The sequence below is a fragment of the Citrus sinensis genome, chromosome 5 (genome assembly GCF_022201045.2).
Source record: "Citrus sinensis cultivar Valencia sweet orange chromosome 5, DVS_A1.0, whole genome shotgun sequence".
NCBI lineage: Eukaryota > Viridiplantae > Streptophyta > Magnoliopsida > Sapindales > Rutaceae > Citrus > Citrus sinensis.
Genome location: NC_068560.1, coordinates 342,998 through 363,503, shown reverse-complemented (window position 1 = coordinate 363,503; position 20,506 = coordinate 342,998). Strand labels below are relative to the sequence as shown.

The 20,506-nt window shown below is 34.0% G+C and overlaps 2 protein-coding genes across 12 annotated transcripts in view; both read right to left on the bottom strand.

Annotated features, from left to right (window-relative positions):
* Nucleotides 1–20,506, bottom strand: part of LOC102609725 (disease resistance protein RGA2-like) — a 47,338-nt gene that overhangs the window by 14,946 nt on the left and 11,886 nt on the right. The window contains exon 2 of one of the 6 annotated variants that reach the window (XM_052440486.1): nt 2,368–6,144. In XM_052440486.1, the coding sequence (XP_052296446.1) occupies nt 2,368–6,144 (3,777 nt within the window). Of the gene's footprint in view, nt 1–2,367; nt 6,574–20,506 lie in introns of those variants that run through there. The other 5 variants (XM_052440490.1, XM_052440491.1, XM_052440489.1 and 2 more) reach the window with 5 other exon arrangements.
* The window catches only part of LOC102608690 (uncharacterized), a 50,159-nt gene that overhangs the window by 28,759 nt on the left and 894 nt on the right, over nt 1–20,506 (bottom strand). For 2 of the 6 annotated variants that reach the window (XM_052440496.1, XM_052440493.1), the window contains 9 exons: nt 20,226–20,297; nt 20,027–20,151; nt 19,769–19,929; nt 18,980–19,049; nt 18,241–18,295; nt 17,551–17,634; nt 17,234–17,272; nt 16,805–16,851; nt 16,124–16,637 (listed from right to left, as the gene is read on the bottom strand). The exons of 3 other annotated variants lie outside the window; for them this stretch is intronic. In XM_052440496.1, coding sequence (XP_052296456.1) covers nt 16,532–16,637; nt 16,805–16,851; nt 17,234–17,272; nt 17,551–17,634; nt 18,241–18,295; nt 18,980–19,049; nt 19,769–19,929; nt 20,027–20,151; nt 20,226–20,297 — 759 coding nt within the window. In that variant the 3' untranslated portion in view covers nt 16,124–16,531. Of the gene's footprint in view, nt 1–16,123; nt 16,638–16,804; nt 16,852–17,233; nt 17,273–17,550; nt 17,635–18,240; nt 18,296–18,979; nt 19,050–19,768; nt 19,930–20,026; nt 20,152–20,225; nt 20,298–20,506 lie in introns of those variants that run through there. One more of the 6 variants, XM_052440495.1, reaches the window with a different exon arrangement.

Here is a 20,506-nt window from a genome sequence, read left to right as displayed (position 1 = left end):
TTAAAAGAAATTCAATTTTATATGTACATAAAAATAAATAACTCTGAAGTATATTATTTGATAATCACAAAAACAATAATTCACTCTAGTAAATATCAAAACAAACATATGGTTTATAATGCAAGTTTTTATAGAGAAAATACGAAGGACATGCAATTGATTTTTTCTATGATAAAGAACTCTAAACAAATTCATATACGCATCGCAGTACTCCTTACAAATTCATTTGTTTCTTCTTTTCCTTTCATCAAGTGCTAATTACAGCCTTGATATTTCATTTTGTTTTGGTCAATTTTCTGTAGGGTTGTGTTGTGTGAAATTAATTACAAAACAATCTTTAACGAAGTCTTATGAAAATAGCGTATTATAGCTACACTTCTCAAAAAAAAAAAAAAAAATTATAGCTACAAAGTTGAGCTCTTCTGATCAAGCAACTATTCTTCAGATTGTGTATTGTGTTACCGTTGAGCTCTTATGTCAATTATGACCAGACGGCGCCTTGGCTAACTGTGAGTAATATGCGAACATACTATTTTTATATAACAAGTTATGTACTCTGTTTTTATGGTCTTTCTCTCTGAACAAAGCTCTCTAACATCCCAAAAGGAGCTAATGATGATCAATATTTGCAAATATTAAAAGCAATGGCACAGAAGCAATTAATTCAAGAACTTGCTTAAAGTGTATCAGATTAGAGAGTATAAATAATTATGTACTGCAGTCCAGCCTTCAAGTGCTTAATCGGCAATCAAAAACCACTTTACAAAACCATTAAAAGAACATTATAACATTACTTCTGATGACGCAGTTGATAATTCTTCTGGTGAAGATATTAAGGCCACCATACCTTAAAATTAATTTAGGCCACTATAGCTTAAAAGTAATTCTGGTGGTGACCGTATTTTGCTTTGTTGGTCTTCATATTTTCTCTTGGCAAACACTTTGCTTGTTTTGTTTTTGATATTTTATTGTCGGTGTTGTGGGGGATATTGTTTCTCGTTTGATTTTTATGTTTTTGTTGTTATCGGATTTGATTATTAAGTGATTTTCATAAATCATGATCGGAATGAACCTCACATTACTATTTTATTGTACCCGGTCGAAACAATTTCAATCTCGTTATACATAACCGTACAGAAAAATGAAGTTAATTTCAACAACTAAGAAAGAGATAGCCATTATACATTACGCATTCATACTCAATAGGAAATTAATTCATTAAAAATATTCCCTTTTTCTGTCATATTGATGTGTTAATATGAAGATTTGTTTCAATTATGACAGTTTTGATGAATTCAAATATTCAGTAACTGATAAAATTATATTTATCGATTAATATTAATAGCGATGGCACATAAACAATTAAATTAAAGATTACAAATAATTTTGTAACACGGCCTAGCCCTCATGTGTTTAATTAGCACCTAAAAAACCACTTTGCTAAACAACAACATCAAAAGAACATTGTAACATTATTGCTGAAGAGGCAGATTGTTCTGAAGAGGCAGATTGTTCTGGAACAAAAGAAGAACACTAACATACTAATTAATTACTAATAAAAACATTAACAATTTTTGTCGAAATCTGATGAAGAGAAATATTACACATGCGTAACTGTACAGCCAAATAAAAGAAACTGAAGTTTATTTCAACAGCTTAGAATGAGATACGCATAAGAAATTAATCCATTAATTAATTAATTAATTAATACACATATGTCCCCCGCTGCTGAAATAATGCGAGCCCCTTACTCTACTTAACATTTTTCTTTTTATTAATTTAAAACAGTTTTCAACTGAGATTTAAATTTTAAAATTACATACACAAATATATGTAACCGTACCGCGGAAAAGACAAATATAAGAAACTGAAGTTTCAACCGCTGAGAACGAGAAATTAATTCATTAATTAATTAATAGAGTCCTCCTCCTTTGCTAAATCTATTAGAACACTGGGTATATGGGTTAACAAGTCCCAATATTGTCCTCCATCCTTTCTGCACTTCTCTGCTATCAACGGACATTCGTCGATGTATAATCGCAAAAGTGAGGAAGGCAGGCCCTTCTCCGGAAAGTATTTGAGCTTGGGACAATCCCCGAGATACAATTCAGTGAGGTTTTGAAGATCAACAATTGAAGAAGATAGGCGTTCCAGATTTGGAAAATTACCAATCATCAGGGATGCTAGACAGGCAGGAAGAGGAAGCGCGGTCCCTAATCTTTTGTCCTCTAGTGGAAATGACACCATGTCGTCATCGCATCCGCTGATTGCAAGACATCGCAGAGAGGAGAATCTGTGGAATCCCCGACCCCACTCAATCGTTGACTTCCAAATCTCCATATTACCATCAATCTCCAGTGAATGAAGGTTGGTGGGAAGGCCATCTTCTTCAAGGCTTGGAAGCTCAACTCCTCTTCCTATTCTTAATTCTTGAAGAGACTTCAGATTGTGCAATCCCTTGGGTAAGGCCTCTAGTCTCTCACACCCATAGATCCTGAGCTTACTCAGTTTCGCACAAGGCAATCCCCCTTCGGGAAAGGACTCCAGATTTCCACATTTCTCTATGCTAATCTCTTGAAGCTGGCGGAGATTATGTAAACCACTCGGTAAAATTTTCAGATTTTCACAGCACAAAATACTGATTGTTTCAAGAGATGTGTTGTTGTCCAACCTTTCTGCTATTGACTCCAGCTTTGGACATCCATAAACATCAAGTACCTTAAGAGACGGAGGTAGATTGCCAACTTCAAGGGACTCAAGCGTGGCAGGTAACTCGTTTTTTGAAAATATACATGTCAGAGATCGACAATTGCCAATTTCTAAGTGCTCGAGAAGGGATGAGATGTACCTTCTGCTGCTGCTGCTGCTATTGCTACACTGGATGCCCTCTTCCACTGTCAAAGTCCTTATATTATTGCACAACAAGATATGCAACCTCTTAAGGCTCCGTGGTAGCTGGACTCCAGCAATATATGTCAACGAACAGCAAATCCAAATCTCCAAGATCTCGAGAGATGAATTGGTGTCGCACATCCATGCCTCTGGTAACGATTTCAGTGCATCACAACTGCTAATCCTAATTTTCTTCAACTTGGAAGGCAGAGCAACCTCAGGAAAGGAAACAAGGGAACTGCAGTAGCAGATGTATATCTCTCTCAAGGAACTGAGGCTGAGAGATGATTGTGGCAGCTTCACAAGGCCTTCGCAATAGCTCAATCCTAGATATTCGAGTCTGCATGACAACTCGCAGAGCTGCTGTTGTTGGTCTTTCTCTTCCTCCGCCACCAAGGATTGAAGTTTGGGACACCGTCTAATCGTCAGTCTTCTGAGAGAGCAAATGTCTTGTAGTAATCCGTTATGACTCTTCCAGATATATGTATGCTCTTTCATATCATTTATCTCCAATTCTTCCAATTTTGGCAGTTGCGGCTTTAATGGCCCTGCGAGAAACACTTGATTTGATGCATCTCTACAAACCACTGAATTCTGAGATCCGAGATGACCAGTTGCACTTTCCCACACAACCTTTTTACATCCACCAATCTGTAATTTGCAAAGAGCTGGAAGACTCGAAACTGAAACTGACAATTCTTCACATCCTTCAATAACAAGCATCTCCAATGCAGGAAGGTGCTCTGGAAATGTTCCTTTCAATTTAGAACATCTTAAAATGTGAAGCTCTCTCAATTTAGGAAACCCTTCAACAACTCCTTGACTGGATCCATGGGGAATCCAGTCTTCCCATTCTTGCATGTCTTCAAAACGAAGAGTCTCCAAGCATAGAAAAGGAATTGGAGGATCATTCCCATAGAACTCTGAACCCAGCCTCTTTACTCTGCTCATTCCACATACTGCAAGATGCTTTAGAGAGGGTAGTTGGCCGACTGACGGCAGGGCAGTACACATGTCACAATTTTCAAATTTTAGGGTCACCAAATTTGAGAATGAGGAATCTCCCAACCAAGTTGGAAATTTCATACCTCCATAGCCTTTGATACAAAATTGCTCCAGATTTGTATGAGGTTTTAGCATGTCAAGCACGCCCATTTCAGTTTCTGCCTCCCTTGAAGATGAACCATCGGTACTGCAAGTCCAATTAAGCGATAATTCTTTCAGCTTCTTCTTTCCATCCATTTGAGCCTCCATGGCATCACCAACGCATTTTACATTCTCCAATTTTGAAATTTTAAGTGTCCTCTTAAGATGAGTCAACGACTTCAGCTCTCTTAACTCGGAACCACTGTCTTTTGCCACAACAAAATTACACAACGTTTGAAGACAAGTCAAATTACCAATTCCTAGTGGCATTTCCTCCAAGGAATCTGTATTTGAATTTTTAAGATGATGCAATTTGATGAGGTTTCCCATTTCTGCACACAACTTCTTCAGTTTCCGACAGTCCTCCAACAAAAGTGTGTGCAAATTGTAAAGCTTGTTCACTGATTCAGGCAGAGTTCTAATTTCAGTTCCAGATAGGTTAAGGTACTTTAAATACCTCAAATCACCTACTGAATTTGGTAGCTCAGAGATGCGGTATCCAAACAAGGAGAAGACCCTCAAGCGTTGGAGTTTGAACAACTTAGGAAGAATGCTACGAGCCAAGTCTCCATCCCAACTATTTGACAGCTTTACTGGTAAAAATGTTCGCAAATGTTGGATATCGTACAAGCCCTCAAACCGTTTAACGCCATCACATTCTCCACGAATGTACGATAGATGACGAAGATTTTTGGAAAAACTCTGTTGCTTGTTAACCTCCGAGGTATACTCCATTGTGAAGTATATCTCCCCCGCAGCCCATTGAGCAAGGTCGCTGATAAGGTCGTGCATCACAAATCGTGATGTATTGTTGCTTGATTGCTGGAAGAAAGATCTTGAACGTAGCTCTTGAAAGAACTTTCGACCTAGATCTTCGTCAGGATTCCCACTCTCTTTATGATCCAAGAAACCCGAAGCACTCCATAATAAAATTATCTCCTCATCTTCAAATTCATAATCCTTAGGAAACAATGAGCAGTATGCAAAGCATTGTTTCAAAGGTGCCGAAAGATAATAATAGCTCACTCTAAGCGCAGGTATAATGTCACATCTCTCTTCTGGTAATTCCCATATCTTGCTACTGAGCACGCCTTCCCACACACCTCTGTCATGTTCTCCACATAAAAGTCCTCCCAGTGTTTTTGCTGCCAAGGGCAAGCCATTGCATTTGATCACTATCTTCTTGCCAATGTCCTCCAATGACTTGTGTGAACTGAAATCTCTTGTCCCCAAAGAGTGCTGAGCAAACACAGACAGACAATCCTCAGTTGACAAGTTTTTCAATTCATAAGCTTGATCCGGCCTCATGATTTTTGCAACCTGTTGATTGCGAGTAGTGACAACAATCTTACTTCCCTGTGCGCCAGCTTCAAACGGACGGCTCATGTCAACCCAGTCATTGTAATTCTCATTCCAAACGTCGTCTAAAACAAGCAAAAATTTCTTTCCAAATAGTTGTTTCTTTAGCTCCTCTTGAAGCTTATTCAAGTCGTGATTATCCACATTCTGGTCACTAGCAATTGAATGTAGGATTGATTTTGTAAGCCTGCTAACATCAAAATCATCGGAGACGCAAGCCCATGCCTTGAGATTAAAATGATCCTCCACCTGCTTATCATTGTAGACAACCTGAGCAAGAGTGGTTTTACCCAGCCCGCCCATACCTAGAATAGGAATAACAGAGAATCCACCATCCTTTCTTGAATCATCCTTCAACAACAATTCAACAATTTCCTTCTTTTCTGTTTCCCTGCCATATACTTTGGCTTCCTCCACCAAAGAGGTTGTCTCTTGCCTTTGCCTGGCTTTTTTGGACCCCCCAGCTAAACTTTTTATCAAATTCAGCGAGCGTATTCCTTCTTCAATTTCTTGAAATCTGCTGCTGATCTCTTTGATTTTGGACTTCAAGCCATAATCGAACTGAATCGATTGTGGAGTAAAAGTGGTGCAGCAAGCAGGAATGAGCTTCCTAAACTTGCTTGGTCTTGTACGACTGCTACTGGGTTGATCATGAGCAGCAGCTGGTTCTCCATTCCCAAGCAGCAACCTCCTCCGGAAAGCCTCAGTTTGAAACTCATCCAACAAGTCTTCAACATCATAAGCCAAGTTCTGAAGCTTGCCAAGCCACTTCTTCACAAACTGATTAGTCGTCTTCTTCTCCGCAGCATCATCAAGCACCGCCTTAATCATCTCCAACATATTCGCCCACCTCATCAGATCGGCCTCGATTTGATCTTGGCGTGCAAAAAACAGAACCCCCTCTGAAGCTAACTTATTGACCAGCAAATCAACGGACGCCGTAAGGATTGCCTCTCCGATGATTGACATTTTTTTCTTTTTTTGGGCAAAGGAAGAGCGAAGCAGAATTATGGGTTATGGAAAGCAGAATCAGAAAATTGAACAGTAAGCATGGAGAGTCGAGCAAAGTGCATGTAACAAGTCTTCCACTTGTTGCTTATTCCAGGAAAGTGAAAATAAAAGGAGAGCCCACCACCCATTAATAATTTAGTGAGTCACCAATCATCAGTGACCACCTCTAGTTATTAGAATCAATAAATATAAAATCGTATATCAAATCAATAAAGAGTAAAATGGAATGCATCTACTACGAACCTTCGCTTTACAAATCTTCAAACTTATAAACAAAGTTAAACTAAAACGTTTCTCTCTCTCTCTCCTTTTGCCATATAATTACTTCATTTATTGAATTAATTTCAATGCTAAGACGAAGACTCAAATTATAAACACTATAATTTTTTAAAATCACAATGGTAATTCCTACCATCATGTTACATTACAGTCGTGTCAAATACAATAAAATTTTAGCTGAACATAAATTCGACTCATTTATTATATATATATATATATATATAATGAAATAACAAGTCGATTAATAATTGGAAAAAATGAAATATTCTTTTGTGGGACCGACTATAAATAGTAAAATAAAGAATAAAAAATGAAAAAAAGGACGGTGAAAACTGAAAACGAACGAAAGCCGACGAAGGGACGACAGAAAACGCGTTCACTTTTCGAATTTTTCTTTTGTGGGATCGATAACAAATAATAAAATATTTTTTTGTGGGACCGATTAGAAATAGTAAAATAAAGAATAAAAAATGAAAAAAAGGATAGTGTGCAATTTTTCTTTTAATAATTTTGGCAATTCACCAATCACCAGTCACCACCACTTGTTACCAGATTCAATGAATATAAAATCGCAGCCCCCACCACCATCAATAAGTAGAGAATGGGATGTATCTACTATCTACTATCTACTACGAACCTTCCCTTTACAAATCTTCAAACTGATAAGCCAGAGGCAGCCCCCACCACCATCAATAATTCAGCAAGTTTCACATGATTGTGCTTGTCTGCTTGACGAACCGGACATGCGTGGACCAGGCACCTTTGAATAATTGGAAAAAAATGAAAATTAAAAATCAGTGTCCAGCAAAAAGAATGCATCTTCATGTGTTGCTTCCTATTCAGTACATGCATAGATAATGTACATCGACCTGGCATTTAAAAAATGGAAGTAGAAATTGAAATTTCCTTTTTAGATATGGCTCATATATATTACAAGTATCAAGATTTAATTAGAGTTCACATATTTACATGTGTCTAGTTTTAATTCAGAGATAAACTAATTAATGCTCAGGTTTTTCTAAATGATTGAATAATGATATTAATTATTGATATTTATAAAATTTCTAAGAAGCTACAACTAATACGTTAGGGATACGTATTCGTGCGGAATAGCAAACATAAAGAATAGTAATAAAAATAATGGGACTTTAATATAATGAACAAAAGGTAAATTGTAGAAAATTAATATGTCTCATAGTCTGCAGCCTTAACTCGCTTCACAAGCTTTCTTAGAATCACTCCGTTTGTGTAGTTGTTCATAAAAAAAAAAAAAAATAATTAACAATATTTGTTAGATTATTTTGTTTAATATTATAGTTCTTCTCTAATGTGGGTGCCATCATTTTTTTTTCATGTGAACATACTATTAAATCATACAGTTTAATAGAGTCAGTAAAGAAAACTATTAAACAACATGTTTACATTTCAAAATAAATAAATAAATAAGGGCACAACACCTATACATGTGTGTGTGTGTCCCAATCCAAAATATTAAATTTGTTAGTGTGGAAAAGCTATTAAGTTATATGATTTAATATTGTAACGTCCATGAAAACTATTAAGCCACATGGTTTAATAGTATAATGATATAATGTTATAAAATCATATGTTTTAATAGTTTTTTAAAACATATAATCATGCTTAGATGCGAGGTACGATGTTAAGTCGTGTGGTTAAACAACATTAATGATATGTATGTGTATATATGTATACACACACATAATTATATTGTCTCTTTCCAAGTTCTCTAGTTGTTTAGCGCTTTCTTAATTTACATTTGTGTTGTGAGATAGCAACAACTATTGTGCCGCCGTTTGATTATGAAAACACAACTGTTGTATCAATCGCCTAGTAAATACTCACCTTTACTTCACAGCTAAAGATTTACAACTTAATGAAAAATTCATTCCATTACAAAAATGGACTAAATGTGCCATGAAGGAATACAAAATTTTTAAGGTAAGTAAAATGTCCCTACTGCCAGGAGAAATTAACTATTTACAGTACACCCTTAGTTTTGGAAACAACAAAACCCTCTACTGTCAATGAATGTTTTATTAACTGTTGACTTTCCTTTTTCTTGTTTTTCATTTTACAGTGAAATAAGGGATTTTATCAAATCATCACTAGAAGTTCCCCGACATATCAATTCACCATCAAGATTTTCTAATAACTACATTTTACCACCTAATATTCAGTCTGCTATCATTTTACTATCAAAATCTTAACACTACTAAAAAATTATTGAGATCACAAAGGTATTTAAGAAATTTCAAGATGAAGTCATTTTCTTATTTTTGTAGTTTTTTTTTTGGATTTTAAGAAATTAGATGTACGAGTCGTTTTTATTCTTTTTCTTTAATTTAGTTATTAAAATTTTATTATTTTAAGATATTCCTGCGATTGAATTTAGGTTTTCTGATAGTGACAGTAACTGAAAATTTTCATGCATCCATAGAGAAACTAATTTGTTATATTATTTTTACTTGTACAAATAAATTTCACCATATTAAGTTCAATTATAATTAAACCAATTAAATGTAATAATATAAAATCATAATAAAATTCTAATAATTGAAATAAATAAAACAAAAATAAAAGGCTCTAAATCAGCTGTCTAGAGGAAAAAGATAAAAATCTCTAAAAGAACTAAGAAAATAGAAAAATAGCTTCAGTTTGAAATTTATCAAATACTCTTGTGACCTCAACAATTTTTTAATAGTAACAACCAAAACATTAGATGGTAAAACATAATTATCAAAAAATCTCGTTGATAAATTGATATGTCAAAAAAATAATTTTGCTAGGTATTATATTTGATAATATCCCTCGAAATTTAATTAGTGTTTAAAATCCATTTATCAATTGTCTGTTACAAAAAGAACAGATAGTCCTCCAAAAGTGTCTAGGGATGTTTAAACCTATAACGTCAGGGATTTTATTGTTAATTACGCCAAGCATGAGCGGGTTTTGATCATTTTCCTATACTATTTTGATAATTAATTAAAACACAATTAATCATATTGCTGTATATAAAGTCTTCTTCATATTTAATTTTCTGTACAATTCAAAATCAAAATAAATTATGATAAATTTGAATAATTACCTACTTAGGTTATACTTATTATGCATTAACAGGTCTTAATCTCGATTTACGTAGCTCCGTACTATGTGCTCGAACTTGCTGGAATCACTAGAGAGGATCCATCTAAATTAGTAGTTGGATTCTGATGATTATCCTTTTTGACCTGAACATTACCAAATGAATAAATTTTTACTCATGCTTATCATAATAAAATAAAAGAGATAGAGACTCATATATATTAAATAAAAAAGGTAGAGTATTATATTAAATCAAATCAAAAAGGTAGAGAATTATATTAAATCAGTAGCGTAGTCATTTTTTTATTAAAAAAAAATTGCTTAACATAGTAGATTAACCAAAGTTTTCAAATGACACACTGATTGTATACATATATAAATAATTTTTTCTTAAAAAAGAAATCAAAGTCATATATTCAAATACTTCCACATATTCAATTAGAAATTTCTTCATAATTTGAGCTCTCCTAAATTTATAAAAATCTTGTGTCGCATGGCAATCTATTAATATTAATATATGAATAAGATTTAATTACACTTATATTTATTTATTAACCACCAATTATCCAACTACAATTTCATCGGAGCAAAGTCAGATCATGAATTAGTGTAATTTCAGTTAGTTAAAAAACAAAAGGGTCATGAAAATGAAGGCAAAGGTAGGTATAAATCGCACTAAGCCATACAATCGCATGAGGCAGAGGGAAACTGCTGCCACTCATCACCTCGTCTTCTGCTAAAAATATCTAAGACATGTATGAATTTCAAGTAATTTTAGTCCCAGGTATGTAGAAATTATGGGTAATCTAAAGAATTTAAGATGGCAAATGCACACATAAAAAGAATATAAGATAGCACGAGATCATATGCAGCCAAATTAAGCAGCTGGAAAATCAGCAAATGAATGGCCCCACGGCTATTTTGTGGGTTAGTTGAGTTGAGTTAAGTTGTATTTTGTGGAACATTGACCACAAATATCCCGTGGCCTTGGCAAATTTGGCGGTTCTCATGTAACCCTTCCTCTTGTCTCTTTTTGCCTTGCAAAACTTTTGTGGTCTCACTCTCACATAAGAATTTGAGCTAAACGGATAGTGAAAACTCTGTGTAAAATCAAGTAATAAATATACGGGAAAAGGCAAACTGGCTGGATGGTGGCTACCCGCAGGGCTTACCGAATATCACCGACCATGTTTTTATTGAGCCGCCCACCCAATTGTCATTTTTATTAGATTTTTTTTCTTTTTCTTCAAGAAAAAACTACACTGACATACAATCATACAAACTATTGCTATCATTTAATTAATTTTCATTAGAAGCAAACAAATTTTCTCTTTTTCTTGTTGGGGTCAAGTTAAATGAATTTAATTGAATCTACACAAAATATGTCTATCATTCACTTGATTGAATGTGTGCTAAAATTATTGTTGTAATAACCTGGACGTTGCTCGCATTTTGTTGTCAATACGATAGGGTGATGATATGTATTAATTTGCCGGCAGTTGGGATTTTTTAGGGATATTGATTGATAAATGACTTTTAGCTTGTCGTGCTGACGCTACTAATTAAAATAGCTTAGCTACTGCTTATACATATAATTGTTAGAGAAACTCTCTATAAACTAAAAAATAAAAAATAAATTAAGCAAATAGGTAAGAGTTCAATAATAATAATAATAAAGATAAATCTTAATGTATAATACCAAATATATTATATAAATGTTCAAAACACAATAAAAGTACTTTTACACTGTAAACTCTTGATTAAATAATAAAATCATCCGATCTTGAAATAGGCCAGTGCACTAAATTAATAATTTCACTACACACACACCTCTAAGGCCCTATGAAAAATAAATTGAAAAAAAATATATTAATGAATAAACTACAAAATTCATAACATCAAATAGAGTTTTTCTTACAACTTCGATTATTTGAGTTCAACTCTTAATAAAGTATGCATATAAAGTTTTTTTTTTCTTTGTGCCTAAATTGAACTGAGATTTGGTATATTTTTCATCTCCCATAATTTCTCAAGCAAACTGCTAATTAGATTATATGTGTGTTTCTCACCATTATCTTCATTAATTTAAATCTTCCCCCATTAATTTGCTTCTAACCTTGAACTATAAATGCCTATGTATGTTTTGAATAAATGTGATGTTAAATAACTACATAAAATATTCAAATTTCAAGTTTGAAGAATGTATTCACTTTCATCAAAAGTATACATAATATATTCAATCGGTGAAGTTTGGTAATGCCATAATGGCACTCATTACATAAAATAAAATTGAAGGACATGAACAGTCGCTATCGAACCGCCCTGCGCATGCCCTAATAACCCCACTAACATCTTGACACCTTATCGGATTCAAGATACAAAGACTTGTCAGAAATTTGTATAAATTTATCATCAAGCACTATACACAACTTGCAATATCGATTGTTAATTTAGTTAGTTGAACTTGTTGCTTCATATCATAATTTGCCGACTCTTAATTGCGAATATCAAAATAATCTCAAGTTGCCGACTCTTAGTGAGTGAGTGTTCATATTTGCAACTTAACAATCTCAAGTTGCAATATCGATCGATTGATTTCCGTAACGATGATGAACATCAAACTTGAATAATTATCAAGAAATTTAGTGTCAGTTTATAGCAAAATACGAATTCATATAAATAAATGTAACTTTTATGCTGTATCATAGCAAAACCTTAAAGTGTAAAGTGTTGTACACATTACAAAATACAGATTTGAACAAGATAATATTATTACGATTTTATGTTATAGCATAGCAGAGCATAAAACATACAATATTTTTACGTATAAAATGTGGACATACAGATACTCTATGTAAGAATCACAAAATTACAAAATAGAAGGGAGACTTACAGTGAGGCATATTCATAAATACATATACATAAGCATACATGATATCAGCAGTCACGATCAGTCGATCACAGCAACAAAATTGGAGGAGGCCGCCAGGGTCCACAATCACCGTTGGATTTAATTAATAATTAAGGAGGGTCAAACTTTGACAGTCTGACCAGACCAGGACTCCCTGAACCCCGATCCCTCTTTGACTCTCTGACTTTTACATTAAATGTTCTCTCTTCTAGTTAAGAAACAGAACTAACTCTTTGTTACGTTCTTCAATTTGTTGGGGGCCTTGGGGTTGGTTGGTAGTTGTTTTTATTTCAATTTTGTACTGTTTTTAACTTTTGGCTTTTCCAATTCTTTCAGAGTTAATAATTAAATATATATAAACATTATGCATGCAGGTATCTCGTGAGTATTTGGTGATCCTTTACAACTTCTCTGCAAAAAGTTGACCCATAAATTCACCAATCATATGCATAATCGATTGTCTTTTCTTCCTCCGTGTCTCTGCATGTGATTCATATATTTAGAGCATCTTGTTTCTACGTGTTATTTTGTACTATGTTACAATCTGGTCTCTTCTTAATTATTACATTGCCTGCTTGCGCATTTCTCACTCTGCATGTTAAAACTTAAAAAAGTTTTGGGCTGCCCAGGTCCAGGTCCGGTAATTAACTTGCGTTATTTTGTATGCGGAGTCAAAAACTTTTGGGATGTTAATGGTTATTTGAGATTCGAATTTCACTTACCGTATCGGCACAGTTAGTGTGCAAGGATGTTCCCCACGTTATATGTCGAACATATACACAAAGGAAACAAGGGGGGTGTCTCATTAATGGAGTTGAGGTTTTTAATGAACAGTGTGTGAAATTGCGAATCCCTATCCAAATTAGAAACTAGTGACAAATATTTGCTTGACGGCCTAATCATGTTATAAGCATAATTAATCAGAATCACACGATAGCAGTAACAATACTTTTGCTGATGTCTCAGAAGCCTTCTAATTTCTATACGCATGCTCGATCGCTTCTTTATATATACTGCAAATAAAATTTATGTCAGAAAAATAACTGAAGTAGGTATATGTTAATCCCAATATTTGTTGAAGGTTGGAGTACTTGTAAAAGCCTTTGATTAAAGATTAATTTACACTTGAAACGATAGACGAAGAACATTCGAAAAACTTTTAACTGATATCTTAGCAAAATGTCGCTTAATAATTATTTTGTAATAAGCGACAATATATATAATATACAGTATAGTAAATCAATCATTTTAACTCCATTCGATCCCGAATATAAGAAAGAATTCCGAATTCCTGACACATACATTCTATCATTAGATACTTATGATCATGTGTATGTACCAACTAATGAGACAAAAGTAAATATACTCGTGATAAAAATTTGATGTAAACAGATGAAAGAGTATATACTATAAACGCGACCCAAGATTTTACTTATATATGTATGTATATGAGTAAAAATCTAATGGGCAACAATGTTCATCTTACATCAAACAATAATGGCATGTGACAGTATCTGATTAATTTGTAATTTTACTACTATTGATAAGAAGTCTCGATATTTTATCACGTGTCACGTATCAGTAATGTATCTATAAAGACTCTATTAAATGATACGACATATAAAACAAAAAAAAAAAAATGATACGACATATTCATATGAAAAAAAATAAAAAAGCACCTGTACGGGAGAACGATAATATATGTGTGTGTGTGAGAGAGTGTTCATATGTAAATGGTCCCACATGTGGATGTACAGATAGAGTATAGGTGTATGGATGGAAGTCTGACAGGCCAAAGGGAGAGAACAGAGAAGCATGTTGAAGAAGCGGTGGTGGCAGATATACATGATGAGAGAGAAGGCAGGTAACTTCAGCGGTGGTATTAAATGGATTTGGAATTAAAGCAGCGGTGGGTTTGTTCGTTTGTTCTGTTTGATGAGAGACATTATTCTTGTAAAGCATCTACTGAACTGGCAAGTATATTGACCAACACAGAAACATATAGCATTAATTAATAATATCAACAAAGTTAACAACATCATTGACTTTGATCAGCAGAGACTCACTGACAATCGTATAGATCTACCAGTACCGCGTACCCATCCATTGCTGGCTTACAGCTTCGGTGGTGGGCGCCTCAGCGTCTCTCTCCCTCTCTGTGTTTTGTACTTCTTCACATGTGGTAGGATTTTACTGGATACATGTAGAGGCATGAAACCTGTTTCAGTCGAGCCCAAATCATGTAGTAGTAGGATGATGGGTTTGATTTGGTAGGCATACTCCATGTCCAGAGTGCAAATCCAATTAGTAAGATCGTTCACAGCATGGGTTTGGATCAACACATAGTCCAATCACATATGCTGAATAGTAATACTTGACCCATTTAATTTATTTCATTCGGCCCTTTTTTTCATTTTTAATTTAAAATGATTAAAATACCTATCAAGATTACTTAAGACTTTTTTAAATTTTAACCTTTCTTTTCGTTCTCCTCTCCATCCTTTACCAGCTTTCTATGATTAAAAAATTGATGAAAACTTTGCATCTTTTGGTCTTATGGCATTCGTTCGATTCTCATGTATGACTCCATAATTGTCAGGCTTAAGTTTCTGCTCATAACAATTGTTAGGCGGACTGCAATTTCACGGCTTAGTTTGATGCTTAATTGACTCAGTATCAAATTTTTTGGATTCCTCATATTGAAAACTTTGAAACCAATTTTGCCCCTTAAGCTAATTCTATCATGCAACAAGAAAAACGAAATTTTGCCGTTGCTAGAAACAAATTGCGAGGAATTTTTTTCTTTTTTTAAAAAAAAAAGGATTTTCATTAATCAGGGTAATTTAAAGAGTGAAAATCAATGAGATGAATTATGAGGGTCAAATATCACACCTCTTCCATGTTTTGAAGCACATGGCATGAGTTTGTGAAAACTAATTAACTGCATGTCAATTAGTTTGCAAATGGCGAAATACAGGCCAATATATGTGCTGCTTAGACCACTCCAGAATAGGAGGGTGAGGTAAATTGATTTGAGGCAACTATAGAATAGGAGGGTAAGGCAACTAAGGTAAATTTATTTTACGCAACTATAGAATAGGAGGGTAAGGTAACTTTATTTTGACAATCTAATTCCAAAGGGATCCAAGTACCCAAATCCACAACATAATATAACTAACTCCCAAAAAGAGCAAAACAACAGACCAAACTAAGAAAAACTATCTTAAAAAGAAAAGATTAACTCAGATTTTATAAAGAAACAAAGGAACAATGACCCTAAATACCTAACTTATCTTCTCTATCTGTCCTTTTGGATCCACAATTCATTGTGTCCTTTATCAGCAAGAAGATCAAAGAATATGGGTCTAGCATTGCTTTTCTTTCAAATATCGAATTAAAGTTAAGGACCCAGTTCCAAAACAATAATACGGAAGATGAAATTGCATTAAGAGGAAAAAGGTAGTCAAGTACACCTTGAGATGCCAGTACAGGAGTCCATCATACTGATAGGCTAGCCATTAGGAGGATTAATAAAGATTAGATTTCTTGAACTTGAACTAAATACTATAAAAATTGAAGAATGACACAAATGGGAAACGTGCATTTCCTATGGTCCTTCCCTTAGCAAAGAAACAATAGTGGATTTTTGCATTTCCTTTCTCTGAACTTAATACCTGTACTCTGCTGGTGTGGCCGCCGGGTGAAATTGACTGTACAACTGAACTTGTTCAATCGAGTATGCTGTTAGTTCAGTTGCAAGCCTGCTTGAGCTCAAAACCAGCAGTAAGCATGGTTTGAGGAGAGGGCATGATGCAAGTTATAGTAAATGAGCTACTTTGACTCATTCTCTGAAAGTTTATTCCTCAGATCCTTAAGAGCATCCACAACTTCAGAATCAAGATTGTGTTTTAGCAATCTGCCTTGAAAGGAATGAGATCTGAAAAACAAATAAAAAAGAAGAATAACAAATAAAAATCAGATCTGATCAACTCAAATACTTAGATATAGGAGAAGGGACCACACACAAACATAGAGTAAACTAAGAGGTAAACAAACACATAAGCGGAACAACTTGACAAACTTAGATGTATTATCATGTTAGACCTTTGTTCTTGAAACATCCTCTCCACTTCCTTTTGTGATGCTTTAATCTATACATCATCAAAGAGACAAAATTAGTATAAACAATATACAGACAATAGTTGGTTGATATATGATTATTTAAAGATTAAAGAATGATAAAACTACACAGAGATTTGTACAATAAAGTCATAAATTAAACAAAAGATAAAAATTTCTCAAGTAAGCTGAAAGTAGATGTATGAATTCCTACACCTTCTGAAACTATTTTATATGTAGTATACAGATGGTCATTAAATTCTTAGAAAAATGAGCTTCAATATGCAAAAATACAAACTTTCTTATCAAGAAAAATACCAACAATGTCATTACAGTGACCAGTGAAATGCCAAACTGTCCACGCATGAAAGAATAACAAGTGTAACAACAAATATAATAGATAATCAAGCTGACCTCAGAAACCAATGCCTTGGAACTCCAGACAAAGGCTCCCTGAAAATGATCAGGAAAGTTCACTAGGTCACATACAGAACATAAGTGAACCAATTTTGATATGCATTAATTGAGTGAAAATCTTCTATGTTAAGATGCTTGCCACTTACTTTTTCAACCATTCATTAGAAATGAACATACTGAAGCACTCCATTTGTGGAGCACCAACCAACATCATATTTTGGAGCACAAAGATGAGATGGTAGAAAAGGAAACTGAAAGAACATTCACAACATATCTCATGACTACTGTAAAAAACTCAAGAGTAAAGAGCATACCGCTCCATATGCTGCATGCTGCTGCAAATGATCAGAAGTCACAACCCAAACTTTGGGACATCCATCCTCTCTCAAAGCTTCTATCTGTCACACAAACATGATTCCAGCCTGCTAATCAGAAAACAGCAGTAAAATCACACTTCATACCAGCCTAATGATATACAAACAGAAGGCATAGCATAATAATTCCCACAGTACCACGTTACGATTTGACTTTTTCTAACGACATAAGAAAAAAATAACTTTGGTAAAATATAAGCACAAAAGGTTACTCTGTTGGGTGATTGCTGACCTTTTTCTTTTAAGTGTAATTTAAAAGTGTTCCAGGAATCAATAGGAAGAACTTAAACGAATATTCTGATTGAATGCCAATAAATTTATACAAAATTTCTACCTCAATATGCAATGTGAGCAACAGAGAGTCAAGTGAGATCCAATCAAAGAAAAAAAAAATTGATCTGGGGAAAAGGCTTTATGGTAAAGGACAAAATACAAAAGGAATCATTACCATTATGCATAGAAGCAGAGATCAAAATCATTTATCCCATAAAATCAATTTTCGACAGGATTAATGGACGTAGTGGTTATATACTCCGCAGGTTTTAAACTGAAAAATTCTATCATTTACGTTGTGAAGCAGGAAGTCTAAGATTTTATTTTATTTATTTATTTATTATTATTATTTTTTACCTCTTTTTCAATCCATGCATCAGCACACGTTTCTCCAGAGAAGACTACGTCAACGCTGCACCATTATGAACGCTTAATATCACAGGTTTCAAACAAAGTATAAATTGCAAGGAAATTTCAGTTAAGTAGAACATAAAAAAATTCAATAGTTAACCAGCACTAATTAACCCACTTCTTGGGGTTAATAACATAGATAGATATATGGCCTCCTCTGCTTTTCTTGCCAAGAGAAGCTTCTAACAATTATAAGGTAATTTTTTTTTCCTAGTTTATACCAAAATCATAAAAAATTTAATCTGTTGAGTAATTATTATACATGAATAGATAGAAATACGTGGAAAATAATACTTGATATCTAACAAGTTCATTTTACCATCAGAAGCCCAATTCATGAATTTCCAGTCAAGGGTACAAAGATAAAGTCAGATTTAAATAAATTGTGGAAAAGTGAAAGTAGCAAATCACGACTGAGCCCCATTCAATCTGACCACCCAATATGCACAGCAGGATCATGGAACCTTTTATGTGTCCAAAAATACTACCAACAAGAAATGTGTATATGTAAAAAATTACCACCAACAAGAAATGTGTATATGTAACATATGTATACTAAGTGGATACAAAGGACATTTTGCAGTAGGATATCAAAGAAAACAAACAATTCTGCAGACAGAATTGAATCTCAAGAATAAAAGAGTTAGAAAATGATGGAAGCATGGTTTAGGTTCACAAATAATACCCAATAAATTCTTCCTTGTGTGTTGGCAGTCCAGACATCAAGGCGTCAAACACAGCGACCACTTTCACCTCTGTAAATATTTCAGAAATCATAAAATGTGGTTGCAACATCAACAGAAAGAAAACAATTAACAACCAAGTATTAGGATTACAATTTGAGTCGAATTTGAGTCAACAACATATCCTATAATTTAAAGGTTGCAACATGCATGTATGAAAACTAATAGTTGCACCTTTTTCTTTCTTTTCTTTTTTTTTTTTTTTTGAAAAAAAAATCTTTACATTTCTTTAACTTATGGCTTCAGTGCTGTTAAATTTCTGGTTGGAAAAATAAGAGGAGAAAGACCATATGGTCAAATCTAGAAAATCCATCTGTCTTTGCTTCATTTTGTTCATCTACTAACACTTTATTTGACAATTTGACACAGTTAACTTTTAACTTGAGACTACTACGAAACATTAAAGCAATCATAGATCTTTGGGGATAACCTCCAAAGAAGAAACTTTGATAGCAAAACTTAATAAAGTAGGAAACTAAGCATAGGGAACAGTTCCTTCCAAAGAAAAAAAAAAGCATTGGGAGCAGTGTTTAATTTTCAAGATATCACTTCTTGAAGACACCTACTATTAAAGTATATCCAATCACAAGTTAAGCAGCAGAAATATATCTGTCAATTATGGTATTTTATACATCATTTTGTTATAGCCAAGCAAGGCAGCATCACATATAATCGATTGCAACATACAGAGAAGCCTCTTATAGAATAAAACAGAGATAAAAAATACAAACCTCTTATCATACTAAATTCCACAAGTTCCTCAATTAGCTTCAGACGAGCAACATCCAACCTTCCTTTAATAAAATGTTTCTTCAGCTTTGGCCAATAGCCACAAACATTATACCCATCAACAAGTAAGACAGGAACAGCATTATCTATACCCTGGTTTGTACTGTAAATAAAAGAGAAAATTCCTTTAATAGAAGGTTAAGAGGGGATCAATGAAACAACAAACAAGGCAAATAAAAGAAACGTGAAGAGTATATTACTAGTAAAGGGTTGTGGTAGGATCACAGTAAAGCTCTGTATCTTCTGGCAATTCCTCCTTCTCAACCTTTTTCCTGCGGTAACTAGTTGAAGGCCTAGGCGTGCTAGACTTACTCCTTTGAAACTCCTACAAAGGCAAAGTTAAATAAGATGAAAGATAAAAACTGATGCTGGTTTTAGATATGTCAATATAAAACCAACCTTCCATAATCTCAAGAACTGCAAATTTTGCTTCACATTAGATGTAATTCTTGGAGGTGTTGGCTCTGAATCCTATTGGCAGAAAAGCCAGTTAGAGGCCAGGGAAAAAAAAAAAAAAAGGAGAGAGATAAAAGTATTTACAAATATAAAGAAAAAAATTTATGGATCAAACACTGCTCCTACTCTGGAACATACATTAATTTGCCACAAAATTAAAAAAAGGCCTTTAAACCAAGCATTGTAATCCCCATTTTCTATTGCTACAGAACTTGATTAAGAGA